At 45.7% G+C, this 26,082-nt stretch overlaps 1 protein-coding gene across 1 annotated transcript in view; it reads right to left on the minus strand.

The window, feature by feature from the left end:
* Trhn (tryptophan hydroxylase) overlaps positions 1 to 23,495 on the minus strand; it is a 46,284-nt gene extending 22,789 nt beyond the window's left edge. Inside the window, exons 1-3 of the mRNA XM_045749591.2 lie at positions 23,174 to 23,495; positions 22,862 to 23,064; positions 320 to 517 (exon numbers count right to left, since the gene is read on the minus strand). Coding sequence (XP_045605547.2) covers positions 320 to 517; positions 22,862 to 22,942 — 279 coding nt within the window. The 5' untranslated portion in view covers positions 22,943 to 23,064; positions 23,174 to 23,495. The remainder of the gene's footprint in view (positions 1 to 319; positions 518 to 22,861; positions 23,065 to 23,173) is intronic.
* Positions 23,496 to 26,082: the final 2,587 nt, after the last annotated feature.

The following is a 26,082-nucleotide window of genomic DNA, read 5'->3' on the forward strand; positions in this document are numbered from 1 at the left end:
GAGAGAGAGAGAGAGAGAGAGAGAGAGAGAGAGAGAGAGAGAGAGAGAGAGAGAGAGAGAGAGAGAGAGAGAGAGAGAGAGAGAGAGAGAGAGAGAGAGAGCTGAAATGTATGTCCGTGGACTAGAGTGAGGGGAATGAAGCTGCATTGCATGTAGCTTCAGGGTCAAGAAGCAAGGTGTTAAATACATACAATTACAAACGTACACACATCAGCTAAGTAGATAAAGTTAGACCGATAGGTAGAACAATAAATCGCCAGGTAGATAGATAAACATACAATATGTGTCAACGTGAGACCAGGGCGGTGGTGGAGCTGACCTGGAAGACTTGCAGAGCCTTGGCCAGCCCTCCGACTTGGTTTTTGAGGTTGAAGACGACGGAGTTCTGAGAGGGCTGGTAGACCTCTCCAGCACCGCTGTCAGGCGCCGACGACGAGGACGACGAGGACGACGTCGATGACGACGCCAGCGTTCTCGCGGGTGAAGACCTCGTCACTTTGGCGGCCTCCTTCTGGGGCTGAAGGAGGGAGGGAGAGAGAGAGAGGCGAGTGTGGGAGGAAGTCAGGCGAAGAATTCACATCCTAGGCCTCCTTATTCTGAAGGAGGAAGGCAAGGGCCGTCGAAGTTACTAGCAATTTAACGCGTTTGACTCCTCTATAATGATGATCACATGCACATTTAAACATATGTATTAAATACTATCAATTAGATAAGGTTCTCATCGCTGAAGCCACACACGCGCCAGGATTGGACGGACATATATAATGATATGCAAGATATTGAAGGATTTCTTATTCAGATTTCTACAGGCGATTCCCATATGTGGGCTTCATGTGATAGATTCGTTATGTCAACCCCGAGATCTTTCTTACCTGATACTTAGAGGTACGTTGTGTTTGCCCGGTATAAGTGTCCGTACGTACGTGTGTGTGTGTGTGTGTGTTTGTGTGTGTGTGTATGTGAGTGTGTGTGTGTGTGTGTGTGTGTGTGTGTGTGTGTGTGTGTGCTCTCGGGCCGGGAGAGGTGTGGCCTCACGGTCACCAAACAGCCCCTCGACAGGTCGTAACTTTCGTCACGATGAAAAATAAACAAATTCACCCACACTCGGCCATAACAGTTTCCTTCCGAGGGATCATTAAGAAGCGCGATTGTTATTGTTGCGTGGGACGAGTCGGCTGCTCCCTGTTGCACGGTCATTCAAAAAGAATAATTTTAATTGGCTCATCGAAACAAAGGGTTTATAGCGTCTTAAACATACGGTATAATATTACGTCCTGAATATACAATGGGGGAAATATATTTGTTCTGATACTATGGTTGAAATATTTAATGTACAGCTTATCTGTGCTTTATCCTTGGCTGTGAGTAATGCTTGGGAGAGAGAGAGAGAGAGAGAGAGAGAGAGAGAGAGGGGGGGGGTGCAAAGGGTGATGGGCGGAATTATCAGGGTAAAGCGCCTAACCATCACTACTATATAGCACTTGGAAGGTTCAGTATAAGGATTAGGGATGGGACAAGGAGCACAGAGCGAGACACAGACAATTGAAGACGCTAACAACACGACCAACTACAGCGGGAGAACATCAGGGAAGGAGCCCGACAGGTCACCACCACAGGTCACCACCACAGGTCACCACCACAGGTCACCACCACAGGTCACCACCACAGGTCACCACCACAGGTCTCCACCACAGGTCTCCACCACAGGTCACCACCACAGGTCTCCACCACAGGTCTCCACCACAGGTCTCCACCACAGGTCGCCACGACAGGTCACCACCACAGGTCACCACCACAGGTCTCCACCACAGGTCTCCACCACAGGTCGCCACGACAGGTCTCCACCACAGGTCACCACCACAGGTCACCACCACAGGTCTCCACCACAGGTCTCCATCACAGGTCTCCACCACAGGTCACCACCACAGGTCTCCACCACAGGTCGCCACGACAGGTCACCACCACAGGTCACCACCACAGGTCACCACCACAGGTCTCCACCACAGGTCTCCACCACAGGTCGCCACCACAGGTCACCACCACAGGTCGCCACGACAGGTCACCACGACAGGTCTCCACCACAGGTCACCACTACAGGTCTCCACCACAGGTCACCACGACAGGTCACCACGACAGGTCACCACCACAGGTCAACACTACAGGTCACCACCACAGGTCGCCACGACAGGTCACCACCACAGGTCTCCACCACAGGTCGCCACGGCAGGTCACCACGACAGGTCACCACGACAGGTCACCACCACAGGTCTCCACCACAGGTCGCCACGACAGGTCACCACGACAGATCACCACGACAGGTCTCCACCACAGGTCTCCACCACAGGTCTCCACCACAGGTCACCACCAAAGGTCTCCACCACAGGTCACCACCACAGGTCACCACTACAGGTCTCCACCACAGGTCTCCACCACAGGTCACCACCACAGGTCACCACTACAGGTCTCCACCACAGGTCACCACCACAGGTCTCCACCACAGGTGTCACCGCCGAGCGGCCTGCTTGACCTACCTCTAGGCCTGGCCAAGGTACACAACCAACAGACACAACTACATACATAAGCGGATACATTGCTATACATAGAGACATTAAACAGATACGTATTTAGATTAGGTAAAGAACATCATAATCAAATGTGATAGTACGACCATTTTTCAACTGTGAGGGAAGTTCAACAAACTTTACACACTAAATACATCACGCTTGGCTCTGGTGTGGTAAAACAATGTGATAGAAATAAAGGCAAAAAATTAAAGATATTTAGGAGTGCTATGCAAAGAGTAATTACTAAATGTCAAATTTGGTGAGGTCAGAGATCATAACCTTTGACCTTTGTAAGGTCACAGGTGGCTGATCATATGCTCAGGCGGACAGGTCAGAGGTCAGTAGTCATGAACTCTACTGAGAAGAGATATAACCTCTCTGTTTTCCTCAGAGATAATCTCAAAGTAAACTCACCGAGGTCAATGGTCGTTCGTCATAAATTGTGATCTTGACAGTACTTGCTGCGGTTCACATCTACCTCAGACGACTCAGATGTCTTCGTTCAGTGACTAAAAACACGTGACCACCACCTCGTTTGTTAAGGAACCAAAAAGCCATCAATATCCATCAGGCTAACTATCCCCCTGGTTAGGGAAGGCAAGGCATTCCCTGGTAACCATTCCCTGGTAAAGGAGGCCTGGTCGACGACCGGGCCGCTGGATCGCTGAGCCCCGAAATCACCTCAAGGTAAGGTAACCATCCCCCCCCCCACCATGTCGTGATCGAGAGTAAGATGCTCTCGGCCAGACAAGAGACAGTAGAAGAACGTAAGATTGAGGAAGGGGCGAGTATGAAGAAGCATGTAAAGGAAGCTTTGACGGAGAGGTAAAGAAAGATAATTACCAGGAAGAGTGCTAACCTTTGAATGACTAAGGCACTTGAAGGGGAGTTTGTGGACCAGGAGCTAGAATATGAGGGTTGAGTGAGGGAACAGTGTCCAGTCACTTTAACTATCGGGGATTGAGCGCCGCCCTTGTAAGAAGCGAGGCCACATAGCTCTACCGACCCATGTACCACTTTGACAGAGATTTTATACGCTAAAGTCTTTCCTAAGAAACGGAACAGTTCAAGGTAAGAAAGACGCTTTTGATAACATTCAATGTTAAATTCATAATTCAATAATTCATTTTTAAACTTAAAAGCCAATTTAAAATATATTTTTTGAAACCAGCTCTGTATATATTTAAAGAAGGCAACCATGATGAGCTGTTACATGCCTTGACGTTGGTGTAGGACGGACGGAAACCATCTTTTTCCACTTCCTGATGCGTGGTTTGTCATTATATCTTCAGCCCCGTTACTGTCACTCATCGCCTGCAAGGAGGCAGCCATTGCTGCATGCAGCCCATCGTAGTGTTTCAATAATGCATCAGTCCTGAGGGGGCGGCGCTCCTCCTCCTGAAGTATGGCCCATAAATTCCCGCCCGAAATCGAGTTTTCACGATGCGATTATGCCAGACCTCGCCGGTGTAGCCACTACCCACTTTTGTTTAGTCTGCCCACCTCGCTCAAGTACACCAGCTTCTTCTTCTTATTGATTCAGCTACTGGGAACAAAACGTTCCAAGTAGCACGGGCTATGGTGAGCCCGAAGTGGACTTGCCTGGCACAGGAGCGGGGCTGTGTGCGAGTACACCAGCCCATGCTGCCGTTTAGATAGTTCTTATAGTAACAATGCATCATACATATATTGACGTAATGGACAATTAGAAAGTAGAATTTGGTACTACTGATTTTGGACAATCTGGAAAAGGTTTTGTATTTATGTTGCTAATAAAACCTAACAAACCTAGGCCTAATACACGTTAAGGCTTAATATAGTTCATATCTGAACTATACTCGGCCTTGGAATATTTAATTTTTTTTTTAGATTAATTCTTATAAGACTATAAAATAAATAGCACCAAATTCTACTATTTAATTGTTCGTTACGTCAATTTATGAACGATGGTTCACATAGTTACAAAAAGAACTATCTCAACAGGAGGATAAGTTGAATATTCGCCCGAAGCTTCGAACACCGACGTCAGCATTTTCAAAACTTAATTAATTTTGTGTTTTGTTTATGCTATCTTGGTTGGTGCTCGGGGAGAGTGGGACGAGGGAATTAAGAAACATTTATCCCACTATGCTCCGGTTGTTCTTCTTCCGACGATGACCGAGGCGTGGATAAAGCCTTGACCAGCTGCGCCGCGGCATGATTGCGCACGACCTCCCCTCCCTCCCCCCCCTAAACCAGCCATATAACTTTACACGGTGTTAGTTGTCACAGAGGTTTTTAGTATCCAGTGTATTGAAAAGTAGTTAATAACTACCCAAGAAATTTAGGGCAATTACCCTGACGTGCAGTTTGGAGGGTGAAGGATGGAGGGGGGGGGGGGGTGAGGGGGCACGGTTAGGGGAGTAGTGGAGGGGGTTGGTGGGGTTAGGGGAGGAGGCAAGTCTCAATTGCGTCACTTAAGTTGATGCCACCCGACGCTTGAGTAACTTAGGACAAATCACCTCTGGCCGTCTTGAGAGTCATAAGTTCCGTCGTTTATCGTGGCGTAGTCGTAGCTGTTGACGCTCCGAGGTCAAAGGTCGCACTTCACGGGAGATAAGCAGGTCCCTCAGGCTCGTTAGTGAGTGGCAAGAGGCCTCGCTTACGGGGTCCTCGGGGTTGTTGTCTGCGGTTTTGTCAATGGTTCGTCTCACTGATTTATTTACAATCTTCACGGTGGTTTCACCGAGTTATTAACGATAGTTCATCTTGAACCTTTCGTAATACTCGTCTAAGAGAGCGCACTCAAAATCAACTGCCAAACGATCATTAATTCTGTTATCAAATCCCTGTCTTTATAAAGGATATTTTGCTTCACACACACACACACACAACCTGTAACTGATTACGTTTCAACTTTTCATGAAGAATGCTTCAGTCTCTTCCTGTGAACCAATCACGCCTCTTAACATTCATACCTGCATACCTATATACAAATAATTGCCCACAAAATCAAGACACCTAACCTAACCTATCCTAGGTCTAACTGTTAGCACTAATACACACTTATACTTCTTTATACTTGAGGACATATTGCTTTTGGTTACACAATACATTAACCTTTACCAACGTGTCGATGGTGACCCTCGCAGCTAGGACGAGTATGTTGACCAGACTACACACTAGAAAGTGAAGGGACGACGACGACGTTTCGGTCCGTCCTGGACCATTCTCACACGCCATTAGGACGAGTATGGCTGGCGGACGGCGTGCATCTAGACACACACAACACTCCTAAGAGTCCTGGTGGTGGCTGAGGGTGGTGTCGTGCCGCAGGTGGGGACAGGAAATGACAGATATTGACGACTTGGACGGCGGCTCTTATCGACACTAGGTTTCTATATTCGGTCTATATTCAAGACTTCCCTTACGCCTCTCCTTCACATTCCCTTTCACACACACAGCCTTCTCTTCCTCACCACTACACATACCCCCCCCCCCCCTTCTTACCTCACTATCTCTCACATCCTCATTATTCTTACCACCTTTCGCAAGCACACTTTTCTCTCCAACACACACACACACACACACACACACACACACACACACACACACACACACACACACAGTGTCAAGTTTCTGTTTTTTTTGCGACGTTTCTGTTCGTTTCATCGTCTTTAATAATCAATTTACATTCTCCTCTCCCAAACCCCAACTTGCAGGAAGCCCTTTTACATCCTCTTCCATCCTCTTACCCCGTTCTCCATTCTCTTCCATCTCCTATCATTCCTTCTCTTTTTCTCTCCCCTCCTCCACCTACCCTTCACTTGTCTCCTCCCTCATCCTCCATGTCTTGCCTCTCACCCCTCCTCTTCCCTACATTGTAGGGTCTCCGTGACCGCTCTGAGCTGCCTTTGGCGCCCCGCCCCTCCTCCCCTCCACATTAGGCTCAGACTGATGTCATTGTAACAGTCACGAGCATAGTAACGCTGGCCCCGCCCAGAGCATAGTGACGCTGGCCCCGCCCAGAGCATAGTAACGCTGGCCCCGCCCCGAGCATAGTGACGCTGGCCCCGCCCAGAGCATAGTGACGCTGGCCCCGCCCAGAGCATAGTAACGCTGGCCCCGCCCCGAGCATAGTGACGCTGGCCCCGCCCAGAGCATAGTGACGCTGGCCCCGCCCCGAGCATAGTAACGCTGGCCCCGCCCCGAGCATAGTAACGCTGGCCCCGCCCCGAGCATAGTGACGCTGGCCCCGCCCCGAGCATAGTGACGCTGGCCCCGCCCCGAGCATAGTAACGCTGGCCCTGCCCCGAGCATAGTAACGCTGGCCCCGCCCCGAGCATAGTGACGCTGGCCCCGCCCCGAGCATAGTGACGCTGGCCCCGCCCCGAGCATAGTGACGCTGGTCCTGCTCCAAGCATTGTAACCCTGGCCCCGCCCCGAGCATAGTGACGCTGGTCCTGCTCCAAGCATTGTAACCCTGGCCCCGTCCCAAGTATAGTGCTCAGAGCCCCGCCCCCGAGCATTGCGACACCCCCCCCCCAATCCCCCCGGGGCCCAGCTTGAGCAGAATGGCCTCATCAAGCATCCTCTCATCCTCTTCAGTCTCCTCTCCTGCTCTCCATCCCATTACCTCCCCCCCCTCCCCTCTCTTATGTTTCCATTCCTCTCCAGAATGTGCTGCAGTTTTCACATTAATGTAAACTTGTAAGATGTTGTTAATACTTTACCAGGCCAAGTTAATAATATATATTTGTATGAGTAATTTTTATTTTTGGTTCCATTGAGCTCTCCTCCCCTCCCCCCCTCCCTGCTCTGTATGCCCTCCCTTCCTCCCCTACATTTCCCCTCGTCGTAAGGGTGGAGAGGGGAGTACTATATTATTATTATTATTATTATTATATATATATATATATATATATATATATATATATATATATATATATATATATATATATATATATATATAGATATGTATATATACACACACACACACACACACGGGAAAATGCTGAATAAAATGGTAATTGCACATCCAAAGGGAATTCAAATTCTGTTATAACAGAAGACGATTATTAAAATGCCCCCCAGTGAGCAGGGCCCAATATAAATAATTACTACTGACTCTACGGGGAAAATTAATGTCAAACAAAATGATAACTTTATGGTATCAATGAAAATGAAGATGTTTTGAATGGAAGGAGTAAGTAAGTAATTATCAAAAGACGGCACCAAACCGGGAAGGCTACGTAGCACAAGAATGGAAGGAGTGAAATAATTCAGGATATGAGTGCATTACATATCTTGTTCAACACTTGAGAGGTGAATCAACATACAGACGAAGTTACCTGCATCACTCGCCCACACGAGTAAACGGATCTCTGTGGTAATGAGAGAAAAGCTAAGGAAACCACTTGACAGACAATGAGGTAGTCTCAGTCTCAGTTCTCTCTCTCTCTCTCCTTGGACTCTTCTATAAACATGGATCTTGGCCACCCCACAAAACACGTTAATACACAATTCGAAATAAGATTAATTTTATTTATTGTCATAATGTAAATAAAATATTGCAAAATTGAAATAATTCATGTAGTGGCAGTCATTATATTCCCATCGAACACTGTTTATGTGGGACAGACGTAAATCTGTGGATTTATGTATGTAGGTTAGATTAGCCTTTTATAAGCACTACAATAACCTTGTGTGTGGTTGATTGTGATATAAATGACTGAACTATATGTTTATCAGATCTCTAACCCTGTCCATGGAGGACAGTATAAAATGTATATATGTTGGTTAGCATTGTAAATGTGTGGCCACGTCTGTGGTAAAAAAAATAAAAATTACATTCCCTCACACATTACTTTCCTCTGCCTTACCCCCCCACACTCCCCCTCTCCCCCTTTCCCACACACTTCCCCTCTCCCCAACTCCCCCACTCTCCCTCACACTCCCCCACATTCCCTCTCTCCCCAACTCCCCCACACTCCCCCACTCTCCCCCACTCTCCCCCACACTCTACCCTGCCAATTTAGGACATAACGATAGACCTTTAAAACGGACGAAAGATTGGTAGTTGCAATTCGCTGGTGATGGATGTTGTGTCCTGGGCCAAGAGGACGATCACTACGTTACCAGACATCAACTGGACATTGTACAAGCTCAATGGGAAATGGTTCTGGGTGTCACGATTAGTAGTGATCTTAAGCCAAGATATGAATGTATGTGTTCGAAAATAACTAAATGGGATTCCTGAATTCTTAACGAGTAATAAAACATATAATGTTATTCATATGCTTAATTTCAGCTATGTTACACCCCATTTAGATTACATAGTTCGGTTTTGATCTCTAAAATATGGAATGGACACAAGTTCACATGAAAGTTTACAGGGAATGATGAGACGGTTAATCCCATGGAGCAGACATTTCCACGACGAAGAGAAATGTAAAAAAAAAGTTGAAAAATATAAATGAATTAATGTGTATAACAAAAGGAACTTTAAAAAGTTTTATATATATATAAACACAAACCCTAATATACCAGCCCTCTCCAACCCTCTCAATTCTCCCCGCCCACACCACCCCACTCCCCGCCCACACCCCCACTCTGCCCTCCACAATGCCCCCATCAGTTTAGCTTGCCGGGCCGCCCCACTTCAGCGTCCCGGGGCCAAACTCTTTTGTTTTGGTGCCGCCTGAGGCAGCCGGCCACCTCCGTGTTCTGAAGCAGCACAACACTACAGCAGCACCAGCACCAGCGCCCACCAGCTATGGCGGACAATACTGTAATTATCTCCTAAATATACTCTCCTCGCCTGGCCAAATGTGTGCACATAACGCAACAACGTGGAGGACACCTGCGCCGTTATTAAGATGGTGGCCATTTTATTTATGCAGCTGAGCGTGGAGATTATTTTGACCAGCAACCTTTCCTCTCATTTAATGTACAGCAGTTTTATTGCTGTTGGTTACAACGTTAAAATTTGGGTGCTCTAGAGACAACGCTTCTGGAATAGGCAAAACCACTTTCAATTTTACGCATTTCGGGTCGTTAAAGGACACTGTTGCTACACACAGAGATCACACTAACGTGATGCATCAAATGAACAAATCCACAAGGGCCTGTCGTAGCTCGGTCGATTAAGGCAGTGTCTGGGATGCTCCCGGACGCAGGTTCGAATCCTCGTCACGGCCCTTGTGGATTTGTTCAGACTGTTGCTACCCTGGGATTGATAGAACCAGGTTTTCTTCCCTAGAGATGGGACGAACTAAATACGAATATTTATACCTAATGCCCAGGAGTATCAAAACTAAACGGAAAATACAACCCCCTGATGTCAGATCACACTATAAAAATCGCACGGGGGTCGCTATAGATCCTGATACTTCTTAAAGTGCGGCAGTGGGGCCGACCTCCGCCTAGTCTATAACACTCCCACACCGCCCACCATGATTCATCTGGAGAAATTGAGCTAGCCCCAAGCACGTGGCCTCCAGCCTTGGACATACTATCTTTTTATATAGATAACAATATATAACTTATGATGAAATTGCGTTTCGAAGTGGTTAAGGAGGCTTATCGAGGAGTGACACACGTGACACAGATGTGTGTTCATGTATTCTTCACAATATTCCCCCCCCCCCCCCACCCCATGTACAACCCCGCAATTATTCACCTTTAATATCCTTGATGAACAACATCATTCCCTTTATCTTTCTTAATTTTATATAGCATTTTTTCCAGCGATATTTCAGTAAAATTCTCTCGTGCCATTTTTGCTGATGGTTCGAAACCCAGCGGTGTAGTTTCCCGTGACCACTCGTCCTGCGAGTGCTGAACTGTATGCAGTTTACATTCTTTTACAAAGCTGATATTATTAAAGCAAATATTGATTGAGAGTGAGGGGGAGAGCCAGTGTGAAGGGTGATGGAAGGGCTAGTGTGAGAGTGAGGGGAGGGCCCGGGTTCGATTCTTGTGTAGAACGAAGCGTTTAGGCACGTTTCCTTACACCTAATTCCTTTATTCACCCTCAACAGATGGATGGGGCAACTATTGTGGCTTGCGTCCTATATGCGGTCAGACGTCGGCCTACGGAGTCCTCGATAAGGGAACAAGAAACTGCATATGAAGCACATATTGACCTCCCTCCCCTGGTGCTTCCTAACTCCGGCTTGTTTGTCCCTATCATCTTTATCCAATTTCCTTCCCCCTCCTCCTCCTCCTGGAGTCTTGGCTCTCCAGGGACCTATACAAGGTGAACATAATGACCTAGTGTGAGGGCCGCCTGTGACCCCGCAGCCAGTGCCACCTAACAAGACCCTGGCACTCACCTCACCATCGAACTAATCCAACTTTTTTCTGTGTTACCACTCTCTCTCTCTCTCTCTCTCTCTCTCTCTCTCTCTCTCTCTCTCTCTCTCTCTCTCTCTCTCTCTCTCTCTCTCTCTATTGCCTTCCCCTCTTTCTTCCTGTCATTACTCTCTACACGCTCTTCTCGACCCTTTCACACTGCCCCGTCTACCATCTACTCCCGACCTTCCCCCTTCAACGTCACTAACCTCCACCATCCCTCTCCCTCAGTCACGTATCCCCCCCCCAACCACCCCCATCACCCCTCCCTCCTCCACCATCCGTGCCCCTCACCCCTCCCACCTCCCCCAATAATCCCAACCGCCCCAACGGTTCCACTCTCCCGTTAACAGGATTGGACTGGGCCCAGATACAGTCTCTGACAGGGAACAGGCATAAGCATTGGACTATTGATCCCACGTGACCTCTCTGTTTATTGTTTGGTGGCCTCCCTTCCCCTGTTTGGTGGCCCTCCCTTCCCCTGTTTGGTGGCCCTCCCTCCCCTGTTTGGTGGCCCTTCCTCCCCTGTTTGGTGGCCTTCCCTCCCCCTGTTTGGTGGCCTCCCTCCCCCTGTTTGGTGGCCCTCCCTCCCCTGTTTGGTGGCCTCCCTTCCCCTGTTTGGTGGCCCTTCCTCCCCTGTTTGGTGGCCCTCCCTCCCCTGTTTGGTGGCCCTCCCTCCCCTGTTTGGTGGCCCTCCCTCCCCTGTTTGGTGGCCCTCCCTCCCTTGTTTGGTGGCCCTCCCTCCCCTGTTTAGTGGCCTCCCTTCCCCTGTTTGGTGGCCCTCCCTCCCCTGTTTGGTGGCCTCCCTTTCCCTGTTTGGTGGCCTCCCTTCCCCTGTTTGGTGTCCCTCCCTCCCCCTGTTTGGTGTCTCTCCCTCCCCCTGTTTGGTGTCCTTCCCTCCCCCTGTTTGGTGTCCCTCCATCCCCCTGTTTGGTGTCCCTCCATCCCCCTGTTTGGTGGCTCTTCCTCCCCCTGTTTGGTGACTCTTCCTCCCCCTGTTTGGTGGCCCTTCCTCCCCTGTTTGGTGGCCCTCCCTCCCCTGTTTGGTGACCCTCCCTCCCCTGTTTGGTGACCCTCCCTCCCCTGTTTGGTGACCCTCCCTCCCCTGTTTGGTGGCCCTTCCTCCCCTGTTTGGTGGCCCTTCCTCCCCTGTTTGGTGGCCCTTCCTCCCCTGTTTGGTGGCCCTTCCTCCTATTTTGGTTTTTGTCTTGTGTTTGATTATTGGTTGTTTGTGCAATTATTATACGTGTTGGATAGTTACATCTTAAAAATATACAACGTTTACACACAGTGTTCACCCAGTGTATCCTGGCTACAAGTGCTATTGTTTTAGTTTAATCCATCATCACATCCGTACACCAGATGTAATACATTTTAAGAAGGATTACACTAATTAACGTACATCTAATACACAAGATCTAGTGTATTAAACTAGACCTTAATGTATACATAAGCCAGTTTAATACATCTTAAGCCAATTTAACCTCTTGGTATATATTTCGTGTAAATACTAGAAGGGTGTAAGAAGTTGCTCGGGAGATGGTGGCCACCTGTGTCGACCTTATGCCCGAGTCGATCAGGTCCTCACCCACAGACACAAGCATAGATATCAGCGTGTAAAATTCCCATAAGTCAATAGATAGCCCAGCTTAATTAAATGTAAGATATATATTTGACACCGTAGCTGGTCCGGAATTATACAAGATAATCCATCGCAGCATACAAGTCAGTCTATTGCTGCAGTATACTCTACAGTTATACAGGCGAATCAATTGCAGCATACACTATAATCGCTTAAAAGCCACTAAACTAAGTTGGCTTCCCAGGACGGCCGACAAATTACCTCCTTCATCCTTGAAATTGAATCACAAACTTGTGCTCGGATCCTACAGCGACGGTCTACCCTGCAGTCCTGAGACCCATAGGAGGGGCGTCGAGTGTCTACTGCAGGACGCACTCGGCAAGCCAAAGACCCTCAGGAAAGGTGCCCAAAGACGTGCTCAGCTGCCTAAATATCAAGGTGTAGGCTCTCGCCTTTCTTGAGAGTGTTTAGGCCGCAGAGTACGTACTAGGGCACCCTCCTTGAAGGGTCTTTGGCTGGCAGAGTGCGTCCTGCAGTAGACACTCGCCCCACCTGAAGGTCTCAGGAATACAGCCACCGAGGAGTTGTAAGACTCAAGACATGTCCATCCCCAGGGCGGTGATGGACCAAGAGCTACACAGCGCCCTCCTAAGGGGGTACGTTCACCAGAATATGTTTCTTGATAACTTGGGCAGCTCTGCTTTCTGTCGCATTACTACCCCCTGACGAGGGTCACTCTGGGCGTACGTGTTACATGGGACGCAAGTCTTCCTGGATTCCAGTCACTACAACATCCAGGAAATATTCAGGTCCTCTACGAGCAGGGCTTCAGCATGGGTGTCGGCAGCGAACTAAAGATAAATATCATTCGTTCTCCATTTCCTTGATTGGAAGACATGACCAGGGCTCTTGTGATTGGTCTATTCGTAATGGTTCAAGGCTGATTAGTTCAGTTTAAAATTTCAAATAATATATGGATGAATTCAAACACCAAGATAACTATCACTTATGAAAGTCACAAAATAATAAAAAATACAAATTTTATTTGTAATTGAGAAATGCAAAAGGTAGAGTATGACGACAGTTTGCAAGACATTGGTAAGTCAGCAGAATTTATCAGGAATGTGTAACAGAGTCGCATTATCTACACCATGGCGCATCCCATAAGGGAGAGTGGTCGTTCACCATTCCGTCCCATACCCAAACCCTTATCCTGATCCTTGCCCAAGTGTTACATAGTGGTAATGACCTGACGCTTTCTCCTGATAATGACCTTACCTTACCTCCGCAGGCAAGAGGCCCTCGAGGAAGGCGAGTGAGAGCACATACAAGAACGTTCACGCAATGAACGAGTTCGTTGGGCGTTCAGAAAGTGAGCGCAGGAAGGTGGTCGTTGAGCAGAAAGTCAGAGAAGGAGAGAGAAGTCTTGTTGAAAGTCACAACAAGAGAAACATTCAGCAGGAACCAGGTATTAAGGAGTAAAGTGAACCACTCTAGTTACATAAACATTCATCAATCGGCGGAAAAGATAAAATTTAACATATGTGACCCAAATGCAAGTCGATACTAAAGCTATCCGGGTAGATCGTCAACTTCAGATAATGATAACAACAGACACCAATATTTAGAACTTTTTAAAAGTTCTTATTTCTGCCGTCCTCCGCTATCACTGTCAATGTAATTTCGTAACTCGGACCGCCCCCTCCCCCCCCCCCCCCCTCCAACACAAAACCAAACAATGATTTTAGACAGAAAACTTCTGACGCTATATCAGTCATATAGTTCAAGATAATAGCACGCGGACGTCCATCAATTAACACAAAACTTTCCACAATACAATAAAATAACATTTCAAACTCTCTCTTTTGCAGTCCACTGCACCGTTTACAATGACGTATAGTCACAGCAGCTGGTCAACACATCAGAAGAATACGGAATTCCAATCACAGTGAAGAGGGTTCGATCTCCCGCCTCTGTGGTCCTAAGTGGATTACCACCAACTAGTGTGGTGTCCAATGCTTTTAATTGACTCTCTTCTTTCCTCGTGTCGTGGTGGCCAAAGACTTTAGGAAGAAGGTTTTAGTAGTTTATTGTCTGGCTGAGTTACAAGACTGGGTTAGAGGGTCCAATAAAGAAGCCAGGGGCCCAAGGAGTATAGAAGCCAGGGCCCCGGAGTATTGAAGTCAGGGCCCCGGAGTATAGAAGCCAGGGGCCCCCGGAGTATTGAAGCCAGGGCCCCGGAGTATAAATGCCAGGGGCCCCGGAGTATAGAAGCCAAGGGCCTCGGAGTATAGAAGCCAGGAGCCCCGGAGTATAGAAGCCAGGGGCCCCGGAGTATAGAAGCCAGGGGCCTCGGAGTATAGAAGCCAGGGTCCCCGGAGTATAATGCCAGGGGCCCCGGAGTATAGAAGCCAGGGGCCCCGGAGTATAGAAGCCAGGGGCCCCTGTGTCACCCAGGAACCCCCCCCCCTAAAGTGTCACCCAGGAACCCCCTCAAGTGTCACCCAGGAGTTCGTCAAATATCACCTTTCAAACTGTCAAGCGTCAGGTAAGAGGGTAGTGACAAATTATATTATAGAATATGGTGGAAAATGCATTCCTTCGTACGAGCCAAGTGTCATTACCAGTAAATATTTACCACTGCAAGAAGAGATGACAACAGCACATCCATCAACTTACGCACAAATGACTCGTCATCCTTCTCATCCATCTATACACTAACGTACATTTTCAATCCATCTATTCACCTAAATAATAATTTTCAATTTTCTCGGCTATACATCAAATACATTTTTCATCCCTCGCATTGATCCGTCCGTCTCCAGATCAATTCTCAACCATCCCATTCATCCACAAACACATCAATCATCCGTCCTTCACATTTCTGCGCAATCTGTCGAGGAAAAAAACAAATAAATACATTAAGGGTCAAATTACGTCTCCCCCCCCCCTTTCTCTTTTATCTCTCTCTTTCTCCTCTCCATTTTTTTCTGCCCCTATCTCTTTCTCCCTCTCCCTTTTAGTGTTTCTTTCTGCCTCTTACTGCTCCTTCTCTTTCTCCCCCCCCCCCCTCTCCTTTCCCACTTTTCCTTTCCATTATCATTTATTTTACCATTTTCTCTTCCCGTTCCTCCTCTTCATATCTTTTCGTTCCTCTTCCCGCCCGTCCCATAGCTTACCTGTCCGAGTCAAGTGCCAATTAATCTACCAACAGGAAAGAATGGGGGCACTCAACCCTCTCAACACTGGTCAGATTAACCGTTGTCCATCCTGGGTTATTATGTCCACAAGGCTACTTTTGTCTGCCACATTTGTTGTTGTGTTTACACATTGGGTAAACACAAGCTACCAATAATAATCATGCAATATATGTGTATTATTTTTATGCATATATTAGACGTGGTACCCGGCGGTGCGCGGGTCGACCCCCAAAAGTGAAAATCTGCCAACAGAACACGAGTTCTGGCATGTCTTCCTGTAGGCGAAATATTGAGGGTGGGTCTTTACTAAATATAAAAATGATGAAACGGATAATAAACTTCGCGGACTTGACCCCTAAACATTTTATCTCCAATGGTTTCATGGGCATTCTGGCTGACCTCGACCGCCTCCCCAGTGACCGTTCCTTCACGCCCACTAGTCACACTGCCCTAAATTGCCCTAAACGTCTGACCTACAACCTTGGACAGAAAGTAAGAGAGACGCACAGACATTTGATATTAAAAATATAGATATATAAAAATATCTCCATCCATGTGCCCGGCATGCTCCAAGGATCGATGAAAACTGTGCTCTCATCTTCACGACTGTAGCGAGGTATTGGCTGCCAGCAGGTCTCACCATCTTCCAATACTTGCGATGCTATCGTTGGTAAGGTGACCTATTATTGGCCTCCCATCCCAGCGGCCTAGTTTCAACCCGCTTGAGTGGTAGTCCAGTTTACTGTTGCATATACTTATGTTTATACATATATCTTTGCTTCTTGCTGGGGACCTTATACTTTAGCACTAGTCAAACATATGATGTAAAAATGGATTTTCAACGCATTTCAATTCAGGTTCTTGACGTTCACTATTCATTAATGTATAATTCTAGACACAAATTCATCTCTAACTTTGCCTGTGTCGCAGTATCGTTCAGAGGCCGCCGTTTCCCACTCCTGCAAGGAACCTCTGTGGATGCTTCGAAAACGTCGTGTCTTCCCGCACTTCAAATAGCATTTAGCGAACTGTGAACATGAGGAGAACTGGGCAAGACGTAAATATTGCGAGACACAGTGGACCCCCAAGCAAGACAGACACAGTACCGTCGAAGAACAAGCTGGTGCATTCAGGGTGTACTTTGGAACTCCGAGATTACAAAAGACTGTAATTTCAGAGCTCCGTAGCTCTGAAATTAGTCTTGTATTACATTCAAGAGTCATTGTGGAAGTCACTGACCAGAGTGAACTGTACGACTGATGATGAACAGTGGAATAAAGTACTTGGATGTAATCGGAAATTTATAATCGTTGAGTATCGAAGGCCTGTGACATTAAAAACTATATTCAAAATACCTCGAACCGTCACGAGAGCAAAGATTAAACAGTAAAGACAGTCTACGGTTTCGGCAACGCGCGTTTCATTAACTGAGACAGCTCTCGTGAGACCGGCGACGCCAGCGAGCAATGAGAGGACACTGTCGCTGTGTCGGATGGTGCAATAAATTAAACTCACGGCAAGCCGTTGTAGACATGTTCAAGCAGCCTAGGGTAAGGTCTGGTGAAGAGGTAAGAGGGTGCCTGAATATTTAGTGATTAGGTCCTCCCTCCAAGCGACTACAGGGCCCTCCCTACGGAGGCAATTGGGTCCTCCTGACGGGGCGACTAGCGAGGTGGACTCCTCAATATTTTTCGGATGTTATACTACCTTCATAATTATTCCCAGTGTTATAAGACAATGGTCAGGGGGGAATAATTCCTCAAAGAAGAAAATGACCCAAAACTTATTTTCCCCGTACATGTGTTTCAAGAAGTAATAAAATTTAATGAATTTTGAGGAATACGTTCACGAGAGGAATGACTTGATCGGAGGAAGATTCTATGTGATCGTGTTAGATACTTTCCTCACATTAGTGTTTTATGAGGTGCAAAGGGACCGTGTGAATTAATTTTTTTCTAATATTATTTCGTTCTTGTCGCAAGAGAGGTGGAATATGTAGCATCCCATAAATAAAAATGTGTGAAGGATTTATTTCTTACATGTGAGAGGATATTTATCTTCATGAAGTGTGAGGGGGAGCCATGATGAGTGAGCATTCATTTAATAACGGATTTTGGGAGTTACTTTTCTCAAGAAGGTTTAATGTCCTTATGGGCGACGAGGTTTATTGAGAGTGTAGTGCGAGCGGTTGCGCGTGCGCGCACACACAAACACACATACATACATACACACACACACACACACATACATACACACACTCAAACAATTCACAATAAAAAGATGTAATGAAGACGGGTGTAGGGAACAGGAGGCCAGATACAAGGTATCATTTCGGAGAAGAAACTCTTATGGAATCGGAGAGAGACTTCGGGGTTGATATCACGCCAGACATGTTCCCCGAAGCCCATATATCAAGAGGATAACATCAGCGGCATATGTCAGGTTGACCAACATAAGAACGGCCTTTAGAAACTTGTGTAAGGAATCATTCAAAACTTTGTATACCACGTATGTCAGGCCAATCCTGGAGTATGCAACTCCAGCATGGAGTCCATCTCCTGCCAAGCATAAAACTAAATTGGAGATGGGTCAGAGGTTTGCCATCAAAATTGTGCCCGAATTGTGGGGCATGAACTATGAGGAAAGACTACGGGAATTAAACCTCACGTCGCTAGAAGACAGAAGAGCTAGGAGGGACATGATCACAACATACAAGATTCTGAAAGGTATTGATAGGATTGAGAAATACAGTTTATTTAAAACCAGGGGCACACGCACTAGGAAACACAGGTGGAAAATGAGTGTCCAAACGAGCCATAAAGACACGAGAAAGAATTGTTATAGTGTAAGTGTAGTTGACAAATGGAAAGCATTAGGAAGTGATGAGGTGGAGGCTGACTCTATACGCAATTTCGAATGTAGATATGATAGAGCCCAATAGGCTCAGGAACCTGCATGTACACTTGTTGAATGATGGTTGGGAGGCGGGACCAAAGAGCCGAAGCTCAACCCTCGCCAGCACAATTAGATGAGTACACAAATACACGGTCCTCGCAGCCGAGTGGACAGCACTGTGGGGTCGTAGTCTTAAGGGCATGGGTTCGATTTCTAGTCGAGCCAGAAAAAAAATGAGCAGAATTTCTTTCACTTAATGCCTTTGCTCACCTACCAGTAAATAGATACCTGGGAGTTAGACAGCTGACATAGGCTGCATCCTGGGGATGTCTATGTGTGCGTGTCAGAAATATATGATAAATGTAAAAGTCATTATATATAAAAAAATAAGATAGTTTGGTTAGAAAGGCGGTGTTCAAGAGCTAATAGCTTTGTGTATTTAAAATTTGTGTCTTGAGAATAGTCTTTACCAATAATCTATTGAAAAAATGCTGTGGTATCAATCTAATATCCCGCTTAGGCATAAAAGCACACATGTCTGCGAGTGACAGAGAGAGAGAGAGAGAGAGAGAGAGAAACAGACGAACACAGAATAGTTTAGGTAACTACCAGAAACATTAGCAGCCAGCTACCCCCCCCCCCCCCTCCTCCTCCTCCTCCATTGCACTCTTCCCTTCCCTCCTTCATTCTCTCTAATTATACACCTTTCGTCCGTTACTTCATCTTATTTCCATCATATTCCCTCATTCCTCCACGAATCTGTATTTCCCTCCATCCCTCACTCTCTAAACAACAACTGGTCTATTGTGAGTTACACATAAGGAGGATCCATCACTGACTTACATCAACAATGCATTAGTGCAGGGGGGGACGGGGAGAGAGAGAGAGAGAGAGAGAGAGAGAGAGAGAGAGAGAGAGAGAGAGAGAGAGAGAGAGAGAGAGAGAGAGAGAGAGAGAGAGAGAGAGAGAGACAGTCAGACAGAAGGAGGAGAGGGATTACTCAGTTATAAGGTAGTTGGATCTCTAGCACCAATAGAGGAGCAGCATATATTATGTCTCTCCTCCTCACGTTCCTGGGCGTGTTTTTCCCCTAGTCTTATATCCATAATTTATTCCACTCTGACTTTTCAACTCGCCCTTAAATTCTTTCATCCTCTCCCATGTACCCCAGTCATACTCCTGCCCCCTGGCTTCTTACATGAAACATCGAGTCCTCTCCTCAAACACTCACAGTTCGAGCCCCAGAACCATCCCTTCTTCAGTCTCCTCCTTTTTGCCTCGTAGACAAAGAACCTTGCTGCTCCTACTTATCACTGATTTATTCAATAAGCCCAACCCAATCCATTTCCGCCCCCTCCCAATCGAAACAATGATGTTCGCAAGCCGAGGTTGGCATTGGAGGGATACAAAATAAATGAGAGCTTAACATCTGGTATAGCAATACTGACGGACTAACAAATAAAGGGGACTACATTAATGAAAACATTGAGGACAATGACCTCAGCATATTTGCAATAATATAAACCGATGCTATAAAAATAGACGTGTTCTCTTTCCCAAATAATTAACATATATATATATATATATATATATATATATATATATATATATATATATATATATATATATATATATATATATGGGCACTAATTGTGTGGTTTTAAAAATACTGTTAGCCACGATGGCGAAATAGATAAGCCTCGATTAGCCCAGCGAGTATTCAGTACATGGTTCACAACTTTTGATATGTTCAGTGTAACTACTTGAGCAGACAATACATATATGAACGTATGTTTACATTTGGAATATACCTAAAATATATCGGGAATTAGCCGAGTTTGGGCTTATTTACAAGGAGGTAAAGGGACCTACCATAGACTATACTATTATATTTACACGGAGTTTGACGCAAATGTCCACTCCAAGGAGTCCTTTGAATAGTTCACGAGTAGACCCAAACAGTCTCACACTGAAATGTACACATTTTCAGCCTCAAACGAATCTAATTTGGTCTGACTCAAATAGATAATCTGTTCTCAGTCAACATAGACACAACTTCTTGTCAATCAAGTGTAAATATTATTTGGAGTGAATAACACATTAAGTCAAGAATCAAAGAATTACAGTTTAAATCTGTCTCATTAATTCAAAACTACAATTCTTTCCCAGTTTAAGCTGAAACTGCTCTTCGATTAAGCTCTATTGTCCTACAGTGAATTTTCAGGAATATTAGGCATTTTAACTACACGTAATCGCTTTCAAAAAGCAAAAATTAATTTAAAGTATCACTGTTTGGCATGGGCCGGTATCAAAGTCACATTCTACCATTAAGTAACACAGATCTGAGTTCATCGAATATTATCCTGAACAGAACTGTTCTTCAGAAACTTTACATATACACTCACATTAAGATGGACCAATTATATGACCATTGTCTTTCCAGGTAAAAATTATACCAGAGAACCGTGTCCTTAAACAGATGGATAATTAATAATGTTCATTATATAGAAAATTTCAAAGACTGAAATGTTAACAAAACCATGTGACCCAAGAGGCGCCCACGGCCTCCAGTGTTCACCCCAAGAGGCGCTCTCTTAAGTGGCAAGGACGAGTAGGGTATACGAACCACACGTCGGCTTGAGAAATATCAATGTGATGGCTATTAGAGTTTAAATCTGAAAATTGTAAAGTTCGCATGAAAGGAAGCTTAACAAGGAGACAGGTGTCGAATGATCTGGGATCGACATAATCTCAAACCTGACACGAGATGCACCTAACCAGAATAACATCTGATGTCTATGCAAAACTGTTTGTTAGGATCGTTTTCAGGAACCTAGAAAAAGACTCCTTCAAAACGGTGTATGCAACTTGTATCAGACAGTGTATGCGCCTAAATAAAGGCTTCCTAACATAAAATAACAAAACAAGGGAACATTCAGAGACGTGCAACAAGACTGATTCTCTGAACCTTTTCGATACAGCATTCTGTCTCCACACTGTGGAAAGAGGAAAGCAGACGACAATTGCGAGTTTACAATTATCAAGAACCCCCCCCCCCCGCCCCCAAGGGTTAAAAAGCTTCTAGTCAAAGGCGAAGGTTCGAAACGTGAGACGAAATCAAGCCAGACAAATGTGAGGACGAAAATCTCTGATCCTGATCTCATCTGAGTGCTATATAGTCTTAATAGCTTGGCGCTTTCTCCTGATGGTTCCCTTCCCTTTACCTCAGTCTCTCACATATACACACACACACGTACCACGGGGGACACAGGTGTTCCCGTGGTACACGAACAAGGGGACGCAGGTGGAAACTGAGTACCCAAATGAGCCACACGGAGGTTAGAAAGAGCTCTGAGTGTCAGAGCAATTAACAGATGGAATGCATTAGGCAGTGATGTGGTGGAGGCTGACTCCATACACAGTTTAAAATGTAGATATGATAGAGCCCAGTAGGCTCAGGAATCTGTACACCAGTTGATTGACAGTCGAGAGGCGGGACCAAAGAGCCGAAGCTCAACCCCCGCAAGCACAACTTTGCGAGTACAAACACACACACCAGCGCGTCCTACACATGATGATATTAAATCTCACGCCTTAGATTGCTTACGTTGATAATACAAATCGGTTTAATATATTTGAAAATGTAAAAGAAGTTCAGGAATCAACGTTTACATATATAATCCTCTGCTTCACGGGAGAACGACTCGTGGGTGGCTTAATCTTCATCATTCGTGAGAATGTCTTAATCCTGGCTTGCCTTGGTCAAGCCACAGCCGGAGGGATCGAACTAGAGTCCAAGACATTGTGCACTCCCTGAGTGATAGTACCGCGGACGGGGCTCACTGGACCCGATTTAACAATTAATATCAATCGAGTTTTTTGGTATTAAATTTCATTAAAAAACAATATGAACGAAAATACATTTTATCAAAATTAAAGTTCTGTCAGAGGAAGAAAAACATCCGTTAGTAATAACTACTTTAGAAAATTAACGCAGATTTTAACTCGATTCAGATAAAATTTTCACGATAAATTACAATACTTAGACAGGATGTGATGGAGGAGACTGAGGAACTCCATACACGATACTGCTAACCCCAGCAGTTGTTAACAGTTACCCATCGAACAATGTGAACAGTAACCCTATTAATTAACGTAATGCCTTAACTGAATATTCAACTGATCTCCGTAACAAAGCGCAGGCATCATTTACCCCGGATGGGAAGACTGAAGATCAGGAAAGGGAAGGGGGAGGGGGAATGTACTCGCTCCAAGACAGTACTCACTCTAAGAGGATCCTTGAGCATCCACTCTTCACCAGTCTTGTAGAGCCACAGGCCCAGGAACCCTTTACCAGACCCGCTCATCTCTCCTGTCTCCTGGAAGGGTATCTGAGACGATGGGACGGTCTCTGCGAGCTCCGATGGAGATCGAAACCTTTTGTTTTCGTCTGTCTCGTGGTCCTCGCTCGCGCTGAGGACAGGAGAATCTGAAACAAATGGAAATAAAAACCTTAGCCACACGCATTGCATATAGAAATTTGAGACAAGTTCGAACAGCTTTCAGAGTAACAAGAACCATAGGGAGAGGGAACTGACCTCTGGAAGGAGGACGAGAAGAAGGTCTTCAACCTCGCGAGGGCTCAGCGGCGACTGCCGTGGCGAGGCTGCAGCAGCTACCGACGCAGAGGCCTGGACAGGTGGCGGTGCCTCAACAGGTGTTGGGAGCGTGACTGGAGGAAGGCAGGGCGGCGTGGTCCTGGTGGCGGAGGTCTTGTGCCGCCCACTGCCGCCCGCTGCCACCCACGCGCGCCGCGCCCTCCCACCCCCCCAATGTTTCACACACCAGTGGTCTCTTCGGGAATACATAGTCTCCTTAAACACATCATTATTTGTTTATATCCACACTACGATACATTATCCTTAATAAGCTTATTTATCCCTTCATAATATATTTCCCCACGACATAAAAGAGTCCTCATGTTTACAAAAAACGGAGATAAATATACATTTTACATTTACAATGCATTGCCATGGGCTCTGGGTCTATGGCCGCTCAACCAACGGGCCGAGCCGCGATTGGTGGAGAGGAAGCCGTACGCGTGCCTGATTGGCTGGTGATCCCTGTCAAGGGCGTGCCTCATTGGTCATATTAGCGAGGCAGCAGACAGACATCTCACGGTAGAAACAATTAAACAGAAGTAGCTCCTGACGGCCATAATAAACAGCCCGGATTCTCTCCATTTGCCGCCCCCGTAAAAGTAAATAACCGTTCTGCCTTACCCAAACACACACCAACCCTAACAACCCATCTTACCTTTGCAGGCCGATGCATAAAAAGCGTAAATTTTACGGTGCTTTAATTCTGACTACTTGCTCTACTGTGTGTGTGTGTGTTGGGGGGGGGGGAGCCGGTGGCCGAGCGGACAGCACGCTGGGTACGTGATCCTGTGGTCCCTGGTTCGATCCCGGGCGCCGGCGAGAAACGATGGGCAGAGTTTCTTTAACCCTATGCCCCTGTTACCTAGCAGTAAATAGGTACTTGGGAGTTAGTCAGCTGTCACGGGCTGCTTCCTGGTGTGTGTGTGTGTGTGTGTACTCACCTAGTTGTGTTTGCGGGGGTTGAGCTCTGGCTCTTTGGTCCCGCCTCTCAACCGTCAATCAACAGGTACCTGTTGTGTGTGTGTGTGTGTGTGTGTGTGTGTGTGTGTGTGTGTGTGTGTGTGTGTGTGTGTGTGTGTGTGTGTGTGTGTGTGTAGGAAAAAAAAGTAGTAGAAACAGTTGATTGACAGTTGAGAGGCGGGCCGAAAGAGCAGAGCTCATCCCCTGCAAACACAACTAGGTGAATACAACTAGGTGAATACAGTTAATCTGTGTTATTCTTGTAACACAAACAAGTAAATATCAACATCGCATTTTTAAAGATCTGATATATTCCGTTTAAAACTTGGACGTATTAGTCCTAGTAACTGGTTATACCGATGGACCCACATCGGGACCACAGACGACCTACATCACGGGACCAAAGAGCTGGAGCTCAACCCCCGCAAGCACAACTAGGCCAGTACTTAGAAAAAACGTCAAAACTGTAGGCACTAATTGAAAGTTAATTTATTCTTATTTTAGTCAATGCTAAAATTAGTTCAATAAAGTAACTCGTTGTAAAAATAAAAGTAATAAAATAAATAACATTTTTTTCCATTAATATTACAAAATCATTAATAGTTAAAATATTTACATATAATAATTAGCAACATTCACTCGCCTGAGGTCTAATACTACGACTTTTTTGTTTGTTGACGGAATCTACCCAAGCAGATAAGAATGTGACGAATAAATGTAAGCTGAACTACTACAGGTTATTGACGCTGTTCATCCCTCTGCTTCGGTTGCTTGGGTGCGCTGACTTCGTACGCTTCTGGTTAGACAAATCCATTGTATTTTATTACGGAGTGGCAAATCGAGAAAGCGGTTTGAATATTGTAAGACTTCAGATTAAACTATATTAACATTGGAAACAACTTTACCTTTCCAGGCAAAGTAGCAAGTGAACACCAACACCACCACTCACTCGCCCGCCAAACACGCACCGAAACTACGACGTTGGTACAAGGTTCGAACAAGTTTTAACACCTAACCAGTTATAATAAACAATATAGCAAGTTGAAACAACGTTCTAATACGCCATAAACACGTTAAGCCAAGATGTAATAACTTTATTACAAGTTGTAACAAGAGGAAAATAGAGACAGTTTTGGTTTGTGCTTCCAGGGGATCCAGTATTACGGAGCACCACCACTCACTTCAGTATCACGGAACACGAGCACCACCACACACAAAGTCACGAAACACTAGATCAAAATTCATATCTGACCTGCGCATGAAACAATCCACCGATCCCATTTATATTATGCTTCCAATAATTTATTCCATTCAACAACAACGTTTCCAAACCAGTATTTACCCAGGTGTTTCTGACTCTAAACTTAACCAACTTATATACATTGTTTCGAGTTCTGTTTTATGAAGTATTTAATACCCTAAATATATCCCCTCTTTGATATAACCTTTCATCAATCTATATACTTCAATCACGTCACCCACAAACTCTTCTTTGTAGACAACCTTAGGTAGGCAATTCTTTAATCTCTCCTCAAATGGATGATTTCATATTCCTAGGACTGACTTTCTCATCCTTCTACGCTCCGATTAAAGTTATATTATGTCCATCATATAGTACAGCGACCAAAATTGAACTGCATAATCCAACTGAGGCTTAAAAATGGGCTAGATAAAATAAAATAATAATATTAGATATCTTGTTGTCAACGCCTTTTGAAATTGGATCTCTGTATCATCTTTGCCTGTATCATCCGCGCACTTACGGATTGATGTTATGGCCTAAGATCTCTTCCAATCACGACCTTTGGACCTTTCTTGCGTTCAGACTTCGCAATTTCAACCTTGTCCAGCTGATAACTGAGAACAATTCCTAACCACAGAACCAC

Source organism: Procambarus clarkii, chromosome 27 (assembly GCF_040958095.1).
Source record: "Procambarus clarkii isolate CNS0578487 chromosome 27, FALCON_Pclarkii_2.0, whole genome shotgun sequence".
In the NCBI taxonomy this organism is placed as follows: Eukaryota; Metazoa; Arthropoda; class Malacostraca; order Decapoda; family Cambaridae; genus Procambarus; species Procambarus clarkii.